Genomic DNA, 15,724 nt, shown 5'->3' on the forward strand with positions numbered 1-15,724 from the left:
TCATGATTCAACCTTTTATATTGTCAAGGTGCATCATACTGCAAATATTACATTTGCTACATTTGGAAGTAAACCATGTTAACAAACTGATTAAAATAATCCAACCATCCAAGAGTAGAACGTGAAAGTCAAATCTAATATATAAACAAAACTGCAAATATATACACATTCCATGATTACGAACTTATCTTAATGCTATAATACTACTTCCTCTCGTCCCATAAAAATATGAGCAACTGATATAATATGAGAATTAAAACAAAATTAGTATAGTAAGAGAAAGGAGGAGTAAGGTAGTTAAATAGTGTTAGTAAAACCCATATTATTAGTACTCCATTCATCCCTGAAAATTCGTCACATTTCATTTTCTGCACTCGTTTTGAAAAAATGATAATAAATTGTTAAAGTTGAGAGAGTAAAGTAAGAGAGAATAATATAAAGAATACTCTTATCTACATTATTTTCTATCTTATTTTATCATATCTTCACTTTAATTATTTATTATTATTTTTTCAAAATAAGTGCATAAAATAAAATGTGACAAATTTTCAGGGACGGAGAGAATAATATTTAATAATGGTACAAGTTGTAAATAAGTTAATGTATAAGAATAATAAATTTGGATAATTTTTCAGAAATGGAATGTATATATTTTTATGGGTGGGACGAAAATTGAAAGTGCACATACTTTTATAGAACGTGGAGAGTATCAAATAAAGCCATAATACAAATAATTGTCTTAGAAATTAATTAATCGATCATATCCAAATATTTTTTAAAGGAAAGCAAATTATAAAATACTCCTTTATAAGTAAAACAATCTCTAGAATAAGAAAAGTAAACTTTATGCTAAAAATAAAAGTTTGGTAAAGAATCTTTATGCCATGACAATAAGAAAAAGAAAGATGCCTTCAGAAGACTAAAGAGAATCATAAGCATATGCTGCAAAGATGCTCACATTCTAAAACACAATTTTCAAATCATAACAAGTTAAAGATAAACTTAAAATAAGCAATAAATCATGTCAACAAAACTGCAATACCATATTGATAATCTAAATTTAAAGTCCACACGAACTTTGGTGTCTAAACGAGTACAGATAGGAGCACAACAACATAAAAATATTGGCTATAAGAAACACTCAACACTTGATTTCTTTCAAACCATGGGCGAAGTACAAAAATGTTGGATCAGTAGCACCTTCCTTGTAGTAAGCAAACACCAAGGAGCTATCGTCGTGCATGCTCTCTCCGACAAAACTAAGACAATAGAAAAAACTTACATTAGGTATTCATTCTAGCATATTCACTCAAGCAAAATATACGCACTGAAATTGCAATCTTAGCATAAATCAAGACATAAATTTTGGTTCATAAGTAGAAGACCAAGCCCTTATCATTCATTCTTTATATATGTGTACCTAGACATAAACATGGCATAGTAATTCCGATGTTATAAGCAAGAGATAGAGAGAGAATACATACAATTGAAGATCTTTGAGTTTGGAGACAAGATACTTGGTTGCACCCTCAATGGACTTTTTGAACTCTTCTTGCTTCTCTGCATCGAGCTTAGGGGTCAACGTTTTGATGTACTTCTTGATGTACCCAATGAATTGCTTCTTGTCAAACGGAGGTTGCTCCTATAGAAAATATTGTCAGGACTAGGACTATGAAATCCGAAAAATTATTGTCAATCACGTTTAAAAAACTACAAAGGTGAACCTGCAGCCTGAATGTGTCAACAATGTCGACCACTTTCACAGCTTGGTCATCAACACCTTCATCTTCGCCACCACCTTCGGCAGAAGGGTTTGCCCCAATGTCAACATCAACGGCTCCAGTGACTACCCACTGGAGTATAAAATTAATCAAAATAGAGATTAGACTAAACTAACAAGTAAATCATCGCAAAGTAAATAAGGTATACCTTTCCTTCGACTTCCCACAAACAACCATTCTCGATTTCCTTGTATGGGAAAGAGTCAGAGAGGAGTTCATCACCTACAAATAACATAGCATATTTAACAAACCAAATATACTAAAGCAACAACATATCCAACTCAAATTCATCAAACACAAACACAAGGTAAACAATTAGCCTTAGTTAAAAATGCATACTATGTAAGTAAAATAAATCTTAATAATCTAAATGATAGCAGTAACAATGGCAAAACTAAATCTTTGGAAGCTCTTGAATCATCAATTAAACGCGGTGAATATCTAATCCTAAGATATTAAACCTCAAGATATAAACAAATCTCAGAGCAAATAATAGAAAGGCGTAAATGTTAAACCTTGAGGTAGAAAGGTCTAATCTTTACTATAAAAACCTTAAACCAAAATTAAATTCAATCAGAAACAGATCTATCGCCCAACAACGAATTCAATTTAAAGCACCAATCAAAACTCACTACGAAACAAGATAACAGTGCCGAGTAGATCTATACAATAACATAGACAAACTCAAGTTCAAATTTAAAACTAAATAAATACAATTTTACCGGTGAGTAAATCTTGATAGACCAGCATGATTGCACAATTTTCAGCCCTGAATCAAGATTTAGCAAGAGGAAAAGAGAATTGTTTTTAGAGAGAGAGTAGGTATATATACACGAATTCTTTATAGTGTATTTACAATTCTGCCCCGTTTCCTAACTTCACTATCAGGCTTGGGCCTTTTATATAATGGGCCGGAATATAACGTTACGATAAATTCTTATTCAAAGACATACTAATTCACATAGGTGGAAAATTATATTTATTGTGGAATCAGATTTCTAATTATTGACACAAACTCAAAATCTATTGTAGGAAAATAATATTTATTGTGATGAGATTTGGCTGTTACTTGGCTGGTTCTCTTTGAAATTTATTATAGGAGAAACACTATAAATTTCGCATTAATGCCGTGATGGTGAGAAATAGTGTTTCACAGATGTAGAGCTTACCATATAATTATTTGAATTAATTCAAATATTTGAGAAGAAGGAAAGCATTTCTTGGCTCTATATATACACTATTCCACCCTATTTTTTTTTTTATTTCTCATTTTTATTAGAGAGAGAGAGATGAGTTCGCGGTTATGCAGCATATGTTTAAACACAGTTGTGGATGATAACAGTAGAGGAAAAGCTGAGCTGATCTGCGGCCATCTCTTTCACTTAGGTGCGTATATATATTTTCTGAATTTTCTTCATATCATAAATTTATTCTTCACTATTTTTACTCTGTTTTATTTGCTCTTTCTTCATGTTAATTTGGTTCTATTAAACTATCAAGATCCAAAACTATATGAATTTCTAAAAAAAAATTGGTTGTAGATTGTATCGGTTCGGAATTCAATTACAGAAGCGAAATGAAATGCCCAAACTGTAGGGTGGTGGAAAATGGTGAATGGCTAATTCCAGATGAGGAAATGGAGGAAGACGACGACTATTTAGTGCACGTGGTAAAATAAATACAAATACAAATACAAATACAAATAAGCAAGGTGTATCTGTTTTAATTACATTCTAAATTTATTAAATGACTCTGATTATAGATTAATGAATCCTAATTATGACAAATGCATTATGTATCCAATTTATAGTTTATGAAATTGATTAATTCCCTAATTATTTCATTTTCAGCGCCGTCTTGAACTCCACATATACACACATGGACTTGGTGGAAGGGGTGGTTATCTGCAGTCTTCCAGGCAAGTTGTAACACATTTTACCTTTTAATCTTTATTTTTTTTGTATATTTTCTTTTCATAGTTTCTGATATCTCAATTTTTTTGTCATATACTAATACATAGGATTACGAGTGGACATGTTGAAAAAATTAATGGAATAAATTGTAACTAAATCAATTTACAAAATTCTCAAAATATAATTTTTTTTCAAAATTATTATTATGTTTATATTTAATTTAAAAATTGTGCTTATCATTCTTAAACTTATGATGATTTGTACTTGAGCTCCTATATTTTATTTGTGACTATTTCATTGAATATAATATAACTGGTTTAAAACAATGTATTCATGTATCAAAATGCAAATATTTGTCTTACAATCCTAATATAAAAAATCGTATTAAGAAATATTTTATTTTAAAAATAATATAGGGGTGAAATTGGTGTCGAAGAACGTAGAAGATTAGCGATGATAGCCCCAATAGTGCATTACAACCACAACAATGTAGTGCATCCTCCAAATTATGGAGCCAACATTTTGGCCAATACTTGGACCAACGATCCTTTAAGTGCTGACACATTGTTGAGGGATTATGGTTCCAACTCCACTCAACAAATAAGGCTGGACCCATCAATCTCGAGGTATTTCTATAGTAGTAATTGTTTTCTATTGCATCCTACATTTCCCATGTTATCTTACCCAATGTAGTTTTAGTTCATAATCTGAACTACTATTATTCATTAAACTTTCATTTAGGACAAATGGTGGAGAAGTGATGGCACAATATCGTCGTACTAGATTCCATTACAATCCACCTATTTCAACAATGGTGAATACTGAGTCAAGGTACCGAAGACGTGAAGAAATTACATCCGCAAGCACAAATAGGACGGGATACAATTCACTCCCGTCTAACGGGTCATATAACGGCCCGTCTTTAGAGCTTACACTTACGACAAACCCGAGTGAAGATCGATCCCAAGAGGAGCAAAATGGAAGGCATGAGGATCGCTCGGGTCATGGAACAAATTTAGGTTTCAGGTACTCTTAGATTAGTTATTGGGTTTGTACCATTAAACAAAAACGAAATTTGTAGTTAGCATGTAACATTACATTTTATCTTGTTTACTTCTTTTTTTTATCATGACTATTTCTAACATTATAAAATACTTTTGTTTTTTTTGTTCATAATGTGCAAAATTATATTGATAATTAATGCCTTTGTTTGTGTCTAGTGCTTAGCACATTTAGTTTGTGATTTGTCGAAGATTTTCAAAGTACATACATATATTGATATGTGTATAAATTTGCAATCCATGTAATTTGGATAAGAAATTTAAGTTAGAACTATCGATAGCTCCTATATTTTGTGGAGTGCGTTTACCTCGTAGACATTGGTTTGAAGCTCAAGACGGTCTCAGTTTTAGCTCTTCACGGCATCTCCAATGGCGGCGTCGGCACCGGCACGCCGATTTTTCACGGACGCCGGTGCTGACGCCGAACCATTGCGAGCGGCGTCGTCGAAATCGGCGTCAAAATCGGCGTGCCCACGCCGATTCTTGGGCTGACGCCGATCCTCACGGCGCCATTGTAGGCCCTGGATCGGCGTCAGATTTTTAATTTTTTTTTATTTTCCGAAACACTATATATACGCGCTTTGGACGTCATTTTCATTCGCACCGCTTGTTTTAACGAGTACTCTCTCTATCTTAATTTTTGTACAAGATCAACAACAATAAATGAGTAATGCCGGTGGCTGTGGTGGTGGTAGTGGTGGGGATGCTGATGAGTACGAGCGTATGAGATATACCCTAGGTGGGATATACCCTTTGGGATAGCCGGTTCGAACAACGACCTAAACGTGCTCAACTCGTCGCCCCTTTTCAACGAGCAGTGTCAGGGCGTCGGTCCGGCCATCAGTTTTGTCGCCAACGGCAACCAGCATGATATGAGCTACTACTTGGTAGATGGAATATACCCTAGGTGGCCCGTCTTTGTGAAGACGATCCGGTGCGCATCAGATGCGAAGAAGGCCTACTTTGCGACGCGGCAGGAGTCGGCGCGAAAGGACGTGGAGCGCGCATTTGGTGTGCTTCAGGCTCGATGGGCTGCAGTCAAGGGACCAACGCGTTTATGGCATGTCGACTGCATTGCTGATATAATGTACGTCTGTATTATCATCTATAACATGATTGTCGAAGATGAAGGTGTACAACTGACTGATTGGGCCAACGACGATAATGAAGCCGGTCCAAGCCACGGCGTCGCCGCCGCCAACGTACGAGGTGGGGTACCTCACGATGAAGAAGCCCTCCTCCAAGCAAATGCCGACATGCGTCAGACGGATGCTCATATTCGACTCCAAAAGGATTTAATTGAAGAGTTGTGGGCGCGGAGGATTGCAAGGCGTTAGTTTTTAATTTAATTGCATGTATTTTTTTTTAATGTACATTTTTTAAAATTATTGTACATTTTTAAACTTTAATAGTATTATTCAATTTTCCTGTATTTGTCTCGTAAATTAAATTCTGTATGTTGCTACAATTGTTAGTGATGTGGAAGGCTAGGTGAGGGCTATTGGATATCCAGTTGCATGTCCAGATGATGTGTGGCAGGAAGATTTTAGTGCTGATGATGTGGCAGTGAGAAGACTATGTGAGGGCTATTGGATATCCTATGCCATTGGAGATGCTCTCATAGAGAGAATTTGAGATGTCCATGAGTGCATGCATGCATAGCTACTGAAATTTTATAGTTATATATTGAAGCATCAACCATGGACTCCATAATATATCCACTGGCCTTTCATACACAAAATTGGCTTTGGGATTTTTATACGAAAAACATATTAATCCATGTAATTTCGAGTCCAAGATTTGAATTCAGACTAAGATTTTTGTTTTGAGTTGAGAGAAAAATCATACTTCAAAAATCGAAAAAATTTAACCTTAGAAAGTTTAGTAATATGGCTAAAATGTTTTGTATGCGACCTTTAACAATAGGGTTTTACTAGCAAATAAAATCCGACACTATAAGTTGTAAGTTGTAACAAAATATTCGCTAGAATAATTATTGCGGAATCAGTACTGGATTTTCAATGGATATTGGTACCAACTACAATTAATGTACTGATCAGCCATTCAACACTGACGTCTGACGCACATTCCCGAATAACCCCATTTTCTTCCATTTTGGTTCCCACATTCAAGAAGAGATAATAGGTGTCAGAGCATCCACAAATGTGAGCAGGAGACACTGTCCGTCCGTCCGTATCAAAGCACGGAGATGCTGTCCGCCACTACGCGCGCGCCGCTGCTCGATGCATCGAGCACGTCCGTGCCAGCGAGCAGGTGGCGTAGCAGGCGCTAATTGGGCAACGGCATAGCCGTTGCATTTGAATATTTAAAAAAAAAACGGTTTTTAATTAAAAAAACTGATTAAAAATAAAAAAAATATTTTCCACTTCCCAAAAAAATATATCCGTTTTCTAACCACTTTCATTTTTTTTTCACTCCCCCCCAAAAATACACATTTTCATCTATAAATACCCTCACTATCACACCCAAAAATTCACACTACACTACACAATTCTCATCTACATTCTCTCATTTCCATTCTCATCTACATTCTCTCATCTTCATTCTCAATCTTTCTTCCACTCCTACAACATAACAATGTCCGGCCACGACGATCACCCCCCGGGCTCCCACGGTTGGAACCCCGATTGGTTCGGTTCACAACCGTTTCCTAGTCCGGAAACGGAATATTCGGTCCCTCCTCAAACCCAAAGTTCGGGCGTTCCGGGTGGCTACCGGCCTTACCCGATCGACGACCAAGATGCCCCCGAAGGGCAATACGGGTGGACACCCAAGCCTAGAGCGAGATCGACCGGCCCCTCCCAAACTCCGACTCCTCCTACTCGCGGTGTCCGCACACCGTACACTCCAGCGGAGATGGAGCAATTGTTCAAGGCGTTCTTGTAAATCTCCGAAGATCCGGAGGTTGGCACGAACCAATCCGGCGATCACTATAGGTGGCGCATCTGTCGCCGGTACAATGAAAACCGGCCGGCGGGAACAATCGAGTGCAACGAGAGTATGGTGCGCAACGCCATCTATCGAGCCAACGAAGAGATCCAAAAGTTCCAGGGGTATTACCTCCAGGAAGAGCGGTCGGAGGGGAGCGGCCGGAGCGAGGTCGACGTCATCACTGCCGCGATGAACACCTACCAATCCATGAACTACAAGCCGTTCGAGTACCTCAACATTTGACAGGAGACGCAGTCGCATCCGAAGTATAGGGGAGGCGTAACATCCTCCTCTAGCGGCTCCTCCAAACGGTCAAGATCGGTATCCCTATCTGACGCCGGCTCCGAAGACGTGGTTAGCCAACTCGCTGGAGCTAACTTGGGTAGCCCCGAAGCCGGCCCGAGCGGTTCCCAACGCCGACCGCAAGGAAGGAAGAAGACGGCAGCCAACCGCCGTCGCGCCGTGACTCCATCCGGCGATGCTCCCGAACCCGCTCCCGTTCTTGTTCCCTATGCGCCACCTCCACCCCCCACCAACTTGTTGTGGGGGATTTTGGCCCAACTCAATATGGCCGATATGTCAACTATGACCCCCGCGCAACTTCGATCGCACAAGACCATGATATTGGGCATCCAAAAATAATTGGGGGTAGTGCCGCCGGATGAATAGTCTTCCACGGAGATATTTTTAGCTTTAATTATGTAATTTTTAATTTTTAGTATTTTAATTATGTAATTTTTAATTTTTAGGATTTTAATTATGTAATCTTTATTTTTTAAGATTTTAATTATGTCTTATTTATTTTATTTGTAATTTGTAATATTATTTTGATTTTTTTAATAAATTTTAATATTATGGAAATGTTTTTATTTAAATTGAATAATAGAATGATGGGACCTTTGTGCTCGTCCTTGCGGAAGAGCACAACTGTGGGTGTTGTGCTCTTGCCATCTCCAATGGTTCTGGACAAGCCATAGGCCAGCCATAGGCTAGACACAACTCCTCCTGCCACATCATCAGGACAAGCAATAGGCTAGCAATAGACTATCCACAATAAACAAAATTATAAAAAATAAATATTTACCAATCACACAAAATACGAAATTAAATTTACGATACAGATATGGGAAAATTCAATAATAACATTTAAATTTTAAAAAAGTACATTAATTAAAAAAAATTACATTAATTTAAAAAAAACCCTCTTCCACGCACGAGCCCCCGCTTCACTCGTCGTGGTCGTCGCCGTCGCCGTTGTCGCTGTCGTGGCCGCCCGCGTCTGAGCCCCCCAACTGTGCCGCGGTGGCATCCAAATCGATCCGCATACTCTCGAGCATTGAGTGAAGAAACCTCTTCTCCACGGGTCAGTTGCCGCCTTCCAATCATCTAAGATCTTGTACATCTGAGCCCGCGTTTGTTGACGCGCGAAGAAGGCGAGCTCGGCTATCGACTTGCCAACAGGGGGGATGCCGACTGGACCTCTTGGGACCCCTGGCGAGCCCGCTGCGCCCGCCTTTGACCAGCCGGACGAGTGCGGCGAGTAAACGCGGGAGGGGACGGAAACTCCTGAACATCCTCGGGGAGGTCGTGGGAACCGCCGCTGCTGCCGCTGTAATCACCGGTATAGTTCAGTCGCTGCTTCTTCGGCCAGCCAGCCAGCTTCGACACCTGCCCTAAACTTCTCGGAGTCCATCAACACCTCATAGCAGTTCCAGTAGGTGAACTCCTTATAAAGCCCGGGCACGGGGAAGGCTTTCTCCGCTATCCTCCTGCAGTCCTCGTCAGTTTGGCCACTGGTCTGCATGCGGAGGGCGTTGCTGTACAAGCCCGAATATCGGGAGACCGCAGCCATGATTCGGTCCCACCCTTTTAGGCACTCCTCCCCACTGTGTGGCCTCTCCTCCTGGCAAAAAGCCTTGTAGGCTGCTGATATTTTAGCCCATGACTCAACTTTATTTTACCCAAATAATACCCGTAAGTGTACGGGGTTATCGTAGCTAATAGCAAGCAAGAGTATATCGTATCACACAGAGACAATTAAGTGTAAACCTAAGTACCACGAACAAATTTCAACTACTATCCACACAATCAGGAAATTTGGCTTTGAAACTAACAACTACTAAAAGCATGTAAATTCAGAGAAGAAAATAGAACAAATAACAAGAGAGCGATAAAGCAAGTTGTGTAGATGATAGAGAAATATGCAGAATTCAAGGATCCGATGCACAACTCATAGCCTAACCCAATTGAAACCGATTTACCATTTAAAGTTTCCAGAATTGTTGAATCAATCACAATTGTAGATTAAACCCCCTTCCGAGGTGAGAAATCTGTAGATTAGGTGTAATAAGTGAAGTCCCCTTCTAAATCTTAGACCTAACTCCCAAAGGTTTGATTAGATTAAAGATCCCACTCATAATCTCAACTCTCCCGAGTTCTATTGAATTAAGGTGTGAATTATTCTTCTTTCAAGATTAAATATTTCATCTCCCGATTACTCTAAGAACTCCTAACACTCCCAATTAGTGATCAAGCAATTGATAGGAAAAAGCACAAGAATAATTCAAACAATTACAAGAGCAACATAAAAACAAAATCAATTGGATTAAAACTATGAATCAATGCATCTTCACCAAGAATTCTACATGAAGGGTTTAGTTACTCATATTCATGGCGGAAATCAGACAAAAACTAAGAAAAACAAGAAAAACCATGATACGAATTACAATTGGCGGAGGAATCGAAGCTTGACTCTTCAATCTTCTTCCAAGAGTTCTTCAGAGAGATAGAAAGCGTATTTTCGCGGCTCCGGCAGAATGAATCGAGTTGCCCTAGCTCTAGCCTCTTTATTCCCCTGCAAAAATCGCGTCTGAACACTAAAAAAGTTGTCAGTTCATCGGACCCGACCGGGTGTAATTATTGTACAGCAAATTCACCCGGTCGGGTGAAACTCTCTGGAGTCTCCGCCTTATAAAGTTTCCACCCGGCCGGGTGGAATTATTACAAAGGAAATTCACCCGGTCGAGTTGCTCTCAACCGGCAGTTTCTGGCCTTCAACAGGCTTATTTCTGATACCCGGCCGGGTGTCTTTTCAGCCACCTATACTCACCCGACCGGGTGGAACTATTTTTGCTCCAACTTCGCCTATTTTTGCCTGAAATACTCAACAAACACGTGAACTCCGAAACATAGAGGAATTGGCTGGAAATAACAATTTTGAGCACAAAAACTAAACAATTAGGCACATCAACATACCAATCACGACACTATAAATACGAGTTTGTCAACTCCCCCGAACTTAGACTCTTGTTTGTCCTCAAATAAGAATAAGAAATCATGAAGAACAAACTCATTCATAGATGTGGGATTGATGTATTGCTTCAGACAGTTTTTTTTTTCAAAGCAAGGTCGAAGGAAGGAAACATACAACAATCAACCAAACATTAATTGAAGCTACTATCTCGTATGTCACTTGATGTCAATGCTCTCACAAGGTTTTGGGAGTGTGCTTTTTTTTTCTTCATCTTCCCTCTCACTCAAGTGTATAAGAGATAATATAAACACTCAAATCAGGTAACATGTAATGCTTACCATAGGCTTGCTCAACGTCAAACGTTTTCTCTGCTCGGTTGTGGAGGTGAACCTAAAATCAGAAAGGTCTTTATTCGGGTTGTAGTGTAGGCTCTTTGGACGGTAGGGAACATTTAGGCTATAGTGACTGAAGAGTATACTTGAAGCACATAATCTAACAATACCCATTCACCAAAATAGAATTCAGATAAGCTCGATTTCATCATTCTTACTCCTAGCCTCCAAGACCCACTTATTACTTTCTCCAACATAACACATTTTTTTTCTCTTTTTTTTCTCTAGACTTTGTCTAGCTTATACCTTCTTTTTTTTTGAGTGTTTTTTATCTCTTCCTTAACACTTACTACCAATGTGCTTCCTTCTTCTTAAGGCTCTTCACTTTAGAGGGTGAGTTACTATACTACTTTTCAACAAACAAATGCATTTTGGCTATGAGAGCTGACTAGGGGTTTACGAGTGTATGAGGATAATCAAAGAATGTCTAACTTCATCTCTTAAGTTCACATCCGCTATATAGAGATTTGACATGACGAGGAGCAAGTTCTAGAAGTAGAAGCATGTACCCAATTGCATCACACATGAACAAAATATGGCTCAAATCTCGCCGGGACTAGCATTGACCAAGCAAACAAGCACTTCACTCACAATTAAATCATGAACTGATCACGCAAGTCCCTAACCGTTCTAACCAAAATTTCCAAGATAAGACAATTATCATCATTAGCTATCAACCCATTCCTTAGCACAAATTATCTTACATTCATCCATATTCGAATTCGAGTCCCACAGGCGGGACTTACACCAAATGACATCAAATAAGCAAAATTACTAAAATAGTCTCACGAACAAAATCGTTAAACAAGTAGAGGAAAGGGGCAACCGATCCACGTCAAAACCCCCCCAAACTTATTCAATACAAGGAATAGAATAAGTTTGAAGAGCAGTGGATGGTTGAGGTACCTTTATTCCGAAGGCGGCGGAAATCTCGCGTAGTAAGCTTGGTAGAAAGCCTGTTGTGCTGCATCACTAGCGTCGAAGCGAGTGTGCAGGTTTTGCAGTTGTTCCCCATAGTGATCAAGCCGGTTTCCGAAGTTGTCCAACCGGGTGTCGCACTGGGCTCTCCAAGCCATCGCCTCCGCATTTGCCTGATTCCAGCGGGCATCTTGTTGATCCTGGCTCACCTGAAGCGAGCGTATTCCTGCGGCAATTTCTGCCAAATAGGCATCTCTGGATGGTCTCCCCCTCGGTCTGCTCCTCTTGGGCCGACTGCTTTGACCGGCTTCAAACTCAGAGGCGATCTCATCATCCTCCTCTTCCATGGCCGCCGGCGCAACTTGGATTTGCAAAGGCTCCTCGGGGATATTAGGCTGCGGCAAATAGTCCGGTTCTACGAAGACTGGCCTAGCGTCGGGGGCACCTTCCCCTTGAGGGGGGTCATTTTCGATCTTCTCCACATGGGCCGGGGAGTTCATTTTCCAGTTTTCTTGGTAGCTCCATCCCCCGACTGCGAAGATCTGTGGGTCAGGGAATCTGATGCACCTCCCCGGTTCTATCATGAAATAACCCATGCCCCGACTATCAACCATTATAATGGCCGCCCTCTTGAGTGTGTCCCAATCTAGTAGCGTGGGGCCTTGATCCTGTATCCGGTTGTCAAAACTGACTCCGAATTTATATGCCAAAGCTGCCACGATACCCCCACAACACAGCTTCCCCGTCGTCCTCTTCGACTGTCTCTCCAAGTGCTTAATCATATAATGACCCAGGTTGATCCTTCTTCGGTTGAGCATTCCCCACAGTAGGAATAGCATTTCTGTCGAAATACTTCCCGCTTCCGTGTGGCCAAAGGGGAGGTAGACTAGGGCCTTCGCCATATATCTTAGCACCGGGTTTCTAATGGCGTTGATTTTGGCTCTCGATGGGTTGAAAGCCGCTTCATTAGTAATCATTCGCCAGAACTCGTCCCTCCTATAGTCCGCAGGCCGAGGGTCCTCCAAAAGGCCTTCTTCACCTTCCTCCATCAACTGGAAGAGCTCATTAAATTCATTGACGGTATGGTCGTGCGCTTCATTCATGAGTCGGAAGGACATCGACTCGATCCGTTTTCCGGAGTACTCCACCTTTAGTGTGGTGAAGAACTCTACTGTCAGGGCCTTGTATGACCCGAACTTCCTCGCGAACAAGTGCGTGAGGTGGCCGACCTCGATGAGGATGTCCCAAGAATGTTTGATACCGAGGCCGTTGAGCGCGCTCAAACTTGGATATCTAGATGGCATGCTATCTAGTGCCGCCAATGTATCCCATTTCTTCGACTCACCTCGGTGGAGTGTGACACTCACGGTGTGAGGTTTAAGAGTGGTTGGGGCCATGTGATGAGTACCTAGAATGAGGCATGTTAGAAGGATTGTACTCCAAACATAGGGAACAAACATTGGCTACCCATTATCAAAAAGGGGGATAGGCTTAATCCCGATGCACACCAAGTAAACAAGCAAGTCAGGCAAAAGCAATTAGGAAGATAGACTCGATTCCTACAGTTACTTTTCATCATACAAAATACCGAGGGAATATGCACAATCCCTAAAAACATCACACAATGAGGGAGATAGACTCAATCCCTAAAATTCACACAATCCTTAATAACAACCCCCATTATAGGATAACAACTCAAGCAACAATTTCATCCACATCAATCTCGCAAGCAATAGCAATCGCATAGCACAACATCAAGCATCAATTTGCAAGCAATGAAATTTACTCAACCAACATCAATTCAACTTGCATAAGCCACAACATTCCTACCAATCACCGAATACAACTTCATATCCATGGATAGAGAAGATTAGAGGTGAAAAACATACCTTTGTTGCTTAGAGTGAGAGAATTCGAAAATTAGGGCTTTCTCTTTGAGTTCTTGAGTGAAATTCACCAAATCCACAAATTAATCGGACCAAAACACTCAAACAATAGATAATTTGAGATGGGTGTGTTGAATTTGAGGTGGGTGTGTGAGATTAGTGTGAATTTGTGTGTGTTTCGTGAAGAAAACGAATGGGGAGAGGGGGGCGCCGAGTGAGAAGAGAGAGAGAGAAGAGCCGGGTGTACCTGATTTATAATTGGGCTCGCCGAATCGGACCCGGCCGGGTGAAAATCACTGGAGTCATCCTTCACAAAAACAACAACCCGGCCGGGTGGAAATAATAAACTGAAAATTCACCCGGCCGGGTGAAACTTACTGGACCGTCAATGAACAAAAAATTAGACCCGACCGGGTGTAATATTTGAACGCAAAAACCCACCCGGCCGGGTGGGATTTCTGGGCGATTTTTTTCTGCTAAATCAGCATGCTGCACCCCTTAGGTCTGTTTTTTTCACAATTAATCCTGCACAATGACAACTCCCAAGCACAACTAACTCCAACTAAGACCCTAAACAAAGAAAATGAAAACAAAGAGACGCAAGAGGACAAAACACACAAAAAGTAAAAAAAGTTACCTACTAGGGGTTGCCTCCCCGGAAGCACTTTTGGTTAAGGTCGTTAGCTCGACATCTCCATAGTAGATTACTGGGGCTCCAAGGAGAGTTGGAAAACTTCTTCCTTCTGCTCCATAGTATGAAATTTCTTCACATTCTGCCCATTGGCCGTGAACACTCTCCGATCATCAGCTTCAAGCTCTAAAGCTCCGTTCTTCATCACGGTTCTGACTTTAAAAGGGCCGGACCACCTTGACTTAAGCTTCCCCGGGAAAAGTTTCATCCGAGCATTGAATAACAACACCAACTCTCCCGGAAAGAACTTCCGCATTTGATGCTTGTTGAGTCCCTCTGGAACCACCTTGGCTACTAGAAAGTTCACAATATCTGCAAACCATGGCAAGGAGCTCTGAGCATAGAAGAGATGCTCATCCGGGAACTCCTCGTTGATAGGCTTCTTTAAGTTTTCTCCTTCAAAACAACGTTCCAATCTAGATAGGTGATCGGCCACCACATTCTCACACCCCTTTCTGTCCCGAATTTCCAAGTCGAATTCTTGCAGCAAAAGAACCCAACGAATTAATCGAGGCTTTGCATCCACTTTAGCAAACAAATAACGAATGGCGGCATGATCTGTAAACACAATCGTCTTCGCTCCAACGAGGTATGGCCGAAACTTGTCAAAAGAATATACCACAGCCAACATCTCCTTCTCTGTGGTAGTGTAATTTGCCTGAGCTGGATCTAGAGTCCGGCTCGCATAGTAGATTACTATAAACACTTTATCCCTCTTCTGCCCCAATGCTGAACCCACAGCCACGTCACTGGTATCGCACATAATTTCGAAAGGCTGTGACCAATCTGGAGCTATAAGTACGGGAGCACTCACCAACGCCTTCTTCAGAATTTCAAAGGCTTGTAGACATTCTACAGAGAAGTTAAACTTGACATC

General features: G+C 40.6%; 2 protein-coding genes and 1 long non-coding RNA gene across 3 annotated transcripts; 2 read left to right on the plus strand and 1 right to left on the minus strand.

Annotated features, from left to right (window-relative positions):
- Positions 1-1,022: 1,022 nt before the first annotated feature.
- On the minus strand, positions 1,023-2,590 carry LOC121801517 (translationally-controlled tumor protein homolog). The gene is made up of 5 exons (XM_042201024.1): positions 2,504-2,590; positions 1,930-2,003; positions 1,725-1,853; positions 1,485-1,642; positions 1,023-1,259 (listed from the first exon to the last, which is right to left on the minus strand). Exons 1-5 carry the CDS (start codon positions 2,529-2,531, stop codon positions 1,142-1,144), a joined length of 507 nt encoding a protein of 168 aa, XP_042056958.1. The 5' UTR covers positions 2,532-2,590; the 3' UTR covers positions 1,023-1,141.
- Positions 2,591-3,084: 494 nt separating this feature from the next.
- Positions 3,085-3,700, plus strand: LOC121800546. Its single transcript, XR_006050539.1, has 3 exons — positions 3,085-3,167; positions 3,323-3,450; positions 3,632-3,700. It is a non-coding gene; the product is annotated as an uncharacterized LOC121800546 (long non-coding RNA).
- A 420-nt stretch (positions 3,701-4,120) lies between these two features.
- Positions 4,121-4,730, plus strand: LOC121801044. The gene is made up of 2 exons (XM_042200515.1): positions 4,121-4,320; positions 4,436-4,730. Exons 1-2 carry the CDS (start codon positions 4,148-4,150, stop codon positions 4,728-4,730), a joined length of 468 nt encoding a protein of 155 aa, XP_042056449.1. The 5' UTR covers positions 4,121-4,147.
- Positions 4,731-15,724: the final 10,994 nt, after the last annotated feature.

Source organism: Salvia splendens, chromosome 4, assembly GCF_004379255.2.
Source record: "Salvia splendens isolate huo1 chromosome 4, SspV2, whole genome shotgun sequence".
Taxonomy (NCBI): domain Eukaryota; kingdom Viridiplantae; phylum Streptophyta; class Magnoliopsida; order Lamiales; family Lamiaceae; genus Salvia; species Salvia splendens.